At 38.3% G+C, this 6,655-nt stretch overlaps 1 protein-coding gene across 1 annotated transcript in view; it reads right to left on the bottom strand.

The window, feature by feature from the left end:
- The window catches only part of LOC107686324 (inositol 1,4,5-trisphosphate receptor type 2-like), a 91,296-nt gene that overhangs the window by 39,056 nt on the left and 45,585 nt on the right, over positions 1 to 6,655 (bottom strand). Inside the window, exon 40 of the mRNA XM_016483291.1 lies at positions 2,029 to 2,051. Coding sequence (XP_016338777.1) covers positions 2,029 to 2,051 — 23 coding nt within the window. The remainder of the gene's footprint in view (positions 1 to 2,028; positions 2,052 to 6,655) is intronic.

Raw genomic sequence — 6,655 nt, 5'->3', positions numbered from 1 at the left:
GCTTTGCTGTAATAATACAGGGAACCACTCGTTATAAATCTCCTAACTGTGATATTTTCAGAAATAGATGTCGCATTTTTTTCATCTGAAACGTGCTGCGATTTATATTCCAAAGCCACTCATATAATGTAGAAACACTCGAGCAAGCAAAACACGCGCAACGCATGCATTTGTACTGATGCAGAATAGTACAGCCTAGTGCATTTCCGACAAGCTCGCGCATCTGCGCCGCCGCGCGCTCAATCCACTCAGCGTGCTTTGTTTATCAGCTTGCGCACATCAGCTATACAGGCGTTAATACTGAATGTTTAACGTTATATTCATTGCATACATATACTTCGTAGTAGACATCCTTAACTCTGCATTCTGCTGTCTGTTGTTCTGTTGTCGATGTTTCTTTGTTTGAATATGGCACTTATCACATGCTGTGTGGTATCGGCGTTTGGTATCGGGGCATTTTAACGAGTACGAGTACAGGAGCTCAGTATCGGGCCCAATACCGATACCAGTATCGGTATCGGTGCATCCCTAATAAAAACCATAAGTAATAAAATGGTTCAAATAAAATAATTTTTTAATAAAAACAATCAAAATAAAATAAAATAAAAATGAAAAACTGAAATATTTATTTTATTTTATTATTTAATTTTTTTTAAATAAAAATTAAATGAAATAAAATAAAATAATTAACAACAATAAAAAAATTGGATAAAATAAAACGTTGAGGTCATCAAAATGTTAGTTTACTTCTAAATATTAACTTACATTATTTCCCTTCTGAAAAAAATAGACTAAAATATTGACAACTCAAACTGCACAATACATTCTACCAATTTTGTCCATTCAAATGCCAGAATGACAATGTCCCTCCTGCTAACAACACCTGCAACTGACTATTAAATAGCAAATAACTGTTCATGAATACCCTGTGGATGGCCAGGAAAGGAGTAAGGTGGTGGACAGAACATGACATTCTACTGACTTCACCCTTCTACACTGTGTCACCCAGGAGGATAATGAAACCCAGGGTGGCCGTGTGGCCATGCATGCGCCGACACAAGAGTGGCAAACTGCCACAGAGAGAAGACACTTTTCTCTCTCACCGGGCTGTCACACACACACACACACACACACACACACACACACACACACACACACACACACACACACGTACTCGATTAAAATTTTTGGATGAGCTATTTCTTTAATACTGTCATCATTTACTCACTCTCATGCTGGTTTCAAACCTGTATGACTTTCTTTCTTCTGCAGAACATGAATAATATAATGATAATATTTTGAAGAATGCTGGTAAACAAACCATTTTGGCGACCATCGACTTCCACTGTTCAGTATATGGAAGAAAATAAATACAGAGACATTATTCAAAATATCATCTTTTGTGTTCCACAGAAGAAAGTAAGTCACTCAGGTTTGGAACGACATGAGCGTGACTAAATGATTTATTTTTTAGGTGAACTATCCCTTTAAGTTTCAGAAACCATCATAATTAACCATATTTGCCCATATTCAGGGCGTCTTCATATCATTTTCTGCACCGGTTCACTGTAATTGGACATGCTTTACTAGAAGCTGCTCTCTTTCCTACAAAACCAGCTGTAATGGGGGAGTTTAGTGTCTCCTGATGCTGCAGTCTTTCTTGCACTTCTGCACAGGACTTGATGGGAAGACCGAGGAGGAAAGTGAGAGATGAAGGTAGCAGTGCCAGTCTGACTCATCCGTTTGCTGCTGCATGGCAGAGAAAAAAAACCCTGCGCAGGTGAAGTGAGGACAAAAGAGAGAGAGAGAGAGACAGAGCGCAAAAAAAAGACAGATAGGAGATAGAGAGAGAGAGAAGGGGAGGTGAGGGAAAGATGGAGGAATAGATAAGAGCAGTGGGGAGGAAAAAACAGACAGGCTGACTTTTTTAAAAATGTGCACGGGCACGCCACACTGCGGCTGGCCTGGCTAAGCCTGGGATGCTCCAGCAAGCTTCAAAAAAAGCCCTCCACAGTTGTATGCAGGTACCTGAGAACTCAGGATGAAGGGATCTAGAGAATAAAAGGGAGAGAGACACAGCAAAGGGAGGGGTGCTCTGCGCTGCTGGACTCATCAAATCAGGTTCTGTCTTAGGCCTCAAGGCACACCCTTGGGTCATATCGACTCCCGTTACAATGCATGGGGCTCCTCTCTAAGGTTACAGCTGCCAGACTTTCTTCTCCAAGTTTTGGATGTGTTAAAAAATTGAATAGAGGAGGGAAAAATGGAGAAAACTAAATAAAAGTATAAAAAAGATGACAAAATGTATTCATTTACACATATGTATTAATTATATAAACAGTATGTCACACTTTATTTTAAGGTCCATTTCTCGCTATTATCAAACCATTAACTATGACTTTTGCCTTAATAAACTCCTAATTTGCTGCTTATTAAATGGGTCATATGATGCTTTTTTAAAGATCATTATTTTGTGTATTTGGTGTAACAGAATATGTTTCAGAAGTGCCAGATTGTCATAGCAAAGTTAGAATTACCTCCTCTCCTAGGTTCACGACACGGTCGTCCATAAAATGCATTGCTGTTCTGTTGTAAGTGATCTTAAAGATTCCTAAATGCATCTACTTATTTGGAAGGCCAAATAAAGTGCTTTTGCTTTCGCCTAGAAACACACAGCGTCTCCCTGACATGGCTGCTTCAACACTAACTGCGGTTATTGAAACCACGTCTTCTTTCTTTGCCTGTACATTTGAGCGGCATTATGCAAATATTCCCACATAGTGACCTAGATATGTGGGGGCGTGTTAGAACGAGCCGTTTTGGGGGGTGTGGCAGAGTCTTAACTTTGATAAAGAATATCTCTTTGGGTTTGAGACTTTAGTCTTTGCAACTTCAGGGATCTTATCTATTCACGAACAGCTTGTAACACTCCAAAGAGAAAGGAAAACTTGAAATCGCATCATATGACCCCTTTAATAGTTAGTAAGGTAGTTACTAAGTTTAGGTATTGGATAGGATTAGGGATGTAGAATATAGTCATGCAGAATATGCGCTTTATGTCAGCGCCAATAGCCTCATGGTTAGTGCGCCGACATGCAGGGCAACTGCGCTCACACCGACCCGAGTTCGATTCCCGTCTTGCGGTCCGTTGCCGATCCTGCCCCCCTCTCTCTCCACCCAATGCTTTCCTGTCACCTCGCTACTCTCCTGTCCCAATAAAGGCAGAAATCAGCCATAAATATAACTTAAAAAAAAAAAGAATATGTGCTTTATAAGTGCTAATAAACAGCCAATATGTTAATAATAGGCATGCTAATAAGCAACTAGTTAAGAGTGAGAACTGGTCCCTATACTAAAGTGTTACCAAATATTATTTAATATATATTAATTAAATTGATCAAAGGAGACAGTAAACACTTTTATAGTACATCGTCACAAAAAGTTACATTTTAAATAAATGCTGTTCTTTTGAAATTTTATTGATCAAAGAATCCTGAAAAAAAGTGTAATGATTTCCATAAAAATATTAAGCAGCACAACCGTTTTAAACATTAATAATAATAAAGAAAGTATTTCTTGAATGCCAATTCAGCATATTAGAATGATTTCTAAAGGATTCAAAGGATTCTGGAGTCTTCAGTCCTAAGCATAGGACACTTACAATACATATAATATATAATAGATATAAAATAAACATAAAATTAATTAAAATAAATGCAGCCTTGGTGAGTATAAGAGTTTTTCAAAATATTTTTACATTTCTGACCGAAAAAACATTTGCAGTATAATAATATATGTTCAGAGAGTGATTAAAATTATATTATTAAAGTCTGTGAAAGGTGAGGGGTATGACAACCAAGCATCCCCTGCTGATTTAAGCCAGAGAACTAATTTTATGCGTTTTATCCATTGAAGCGGTTGTGTAAACATCTCACACAACACAAAAGGCCTTCAAAACAACTTCATTGGCACTTTAAAATTAATGGACTGAAACTTTTCTACGATGCACTCCCATTTTTAAGAGCAGAGGGAGGAGTATGACTTTGGGTGGAACAGATTTATGGAAGAGAAAGAGTGTGAGAGAAAAATCAATACACCTAAAATCTCGTCAGGCAGTCTAGACATGAACACCATGACCACATCTTCTCAGAGTCGAGATCTTGCATAACAGAAACCAGGGAAGATAGTGGGAAAAGAATGAGAGAAAGATACTAGTTAATTTATTAAAGGATAGCTCACTCAGAAATTATAAATAGTTCACTTTTATAGTGCTTTTGCATCGTTTTTGAAGCTTAAAAGCATCCCAGGATGCAAAACCACAATGAAAAACTATTAGAACTTAAATTTAATCTATTAAAACTGTTGCATATATGTAGATGAAATGAAATGAAAATGAATTAAAAGTGTTTATTATTTAGATCTGCTCACTTTGCATCAGAGTTGAGCATTATAACCACTAATCACACACATTTCTTTTGAGTTTATGAATGCAATGGCCAATCAGGGGAGTTTAGATTAGTCATTGCTGAAAATGCAGTTTTGTTCAGTATACATGCTCTCACAAGTTTTCTCATCATAAACAACAAAGTGCAGATACGATGCAAGAGATTCATTTTGCAGTGTGCTTGAGTGATTGTTTGCAGAACTTGTGCTAGACTGAAGTTACAGCACGCTTCAGTGGTGGGGAACATTCTTGCTTGCTTTCTGCAATGTATTTAAATTATTCCCAGTTTGTTTGTTTCAACTAAAATAACCTGACTTTCTGCAGGCTATAGTTTTGTAAATTGATTTAAGTTGTGTTTTGTTTTATATGAAATACTTAAATTCAACCAAGGTACATTTAGTAATTATAAAAAAGTCCTTACAAAGGTAAAAAAAAAATGCAGCTGGAAGTCAATTAAGGGGGGCAAATATTGCCTCTTAATGTAAAAGTTAATTTTCCGATCCTGTATGAAAGTAATTTGCACTTTATACCAAGTCTTCTGAAGCCAAAATGTAAGTTATTATTCACTTAATAGCTCTCACGATTCATGAGAGTGGAACGAATCATTCTTTTGAGTTAGATAATTTCATTAAATCTGGTTTACAAAACTGTTCTGAATGACTAATTCACATGTGAATTTCTGAAAAGTCTTCAGAATACATTCTTTTACTTTAAGAAAATTTCAAGATCTTGATCATAAGCTACATTTGCATTGGTTCTGGCCTTGATACCTTACACTATTCTCCAATATCAATCTCCCCTAGCATTTATCTTCTCTCAGTCAGGAGGACAAGGGGAGAGTCTCTAAGTCTGGGTTCCTGTAAGCATCCGCCCAGTCCAGTGGCCTGACCGCTGTGCGATTGGTCCAGAGGTCCCTTGTGACCTGCTCTCAGAGGTAGCAGTGTTCAATGTGGCTCTCCTCATAAACAGTGCCACAAGCAGGAAAACAAATTAGCCTTGCATGTGAGAGCAATTGGAGAGATTGTTGATTTGCAGGCCGGGCCAAGACAAACTGCAGCAAGGACATAAACAACCATTCCTGAAGATGACTGACCCTGGTGTCGTTCGGAAGTGGGGCATGTGACTGCCTAACGTCCTTAGAGGCACAAGACGTGTTTGTGAGATTCACTATCTGCCGTCAGCGCCTGACCCGTGGATGCTTGGGCCTTGATTTCGGACAGACCTGAACACTTGGAGCCCACCGAAGTGAGCAGTTACACACAAATAACACGACACATTACACAAACAGTACTCACCATGCATTCACAGATGCGGAGTCTCATGCACAATTAACCTTCATGATAAATCCACTTAAATCTATCAAATATACAAGCAAAGGGCTCATAAACAGCCAACATTAATAACATCTGTTCCACATCCTTCCATTGAGGCAGTTATAAAAGCATGCAGGAAAGAAACATCAATTTGTATCTCTACCTTTGTATGTATGGAGAGATTGTTGATTTACAGGCAAGGCCAAGACTTTCTCTCTTTAATGGCGTCGCATTCTAAATACACAGACATTAATATGCAGTTGGTCCCCTCTTTATGGCTATAACAGCTTCCACTCATCTGGAAAGGCTTTCCACAAGATTTTGGAGTGTTTCTGTAGGAGTTTTTTAACATTTGTGAGGTCAGGCACTGATGTTGGACAAGAAGGCCTGGCTCGCAATCGCTGCACCAGTTTAGGCTTGCCGCGATAGACGGTGCTGACGGTGATACCGGTGTTAAGCCGCAACACCGGTTATGTCACTTACCCACTGCGTCACCGACCCCCACCGTCGTTTTGATTTTTTTTATAGTAATAAAAATAATTTAGTTCAGTAAAAGAACAGACACTACAATTAAAAACTGAACGCGGCTGCTCAATGCAGCGTGCTGAACGACAGTCGCATCACAGATCAGATTTAATTTATCCAGTGAGGAGAGTGAGTCGAGCTGACTGACAAGAAGAGTGAGGTGAGGTAAGATAGACAAGACGATGGCGGATGATTTAGTTTCAAAACGAGATGCAAAAGCACCTGTTTGGCAATATTTTGGATTTTGAAAAGCCTGTTGACTTTTGCCGTTTATCTAAGGTGATTTTGGAAGTTTCTTAATTATTTACTTTTTACTTATTTACTAATTACTTATTTAATTGGTTCCACATTGTTTGCTGATTTTTACTTTATT

This window comes from Sinocyclocheilus anshuiensis, unplaced genomic scaffold, assembly GCF_001515605.1.
Source record: "Sinocyclocheilus anshuiensis isolate Anshui unplaced genomic scaffold, SAMN03320099.WGS_v1.1 scaffold481, whole genome shotgun sequence".
NCBI classification, from domain to species: Eukaryota; Metazoa; Chordata; class Actinopteri; order Cypriniformes; family Cyprinidae; genus Sinocyclocheilus; species Sinocyclocheilus anshuiensis.
Note: the sequence above shows the minus strand (reverse complement) of the source record. Positions and strands in the feature narration are given on the sequence as shown.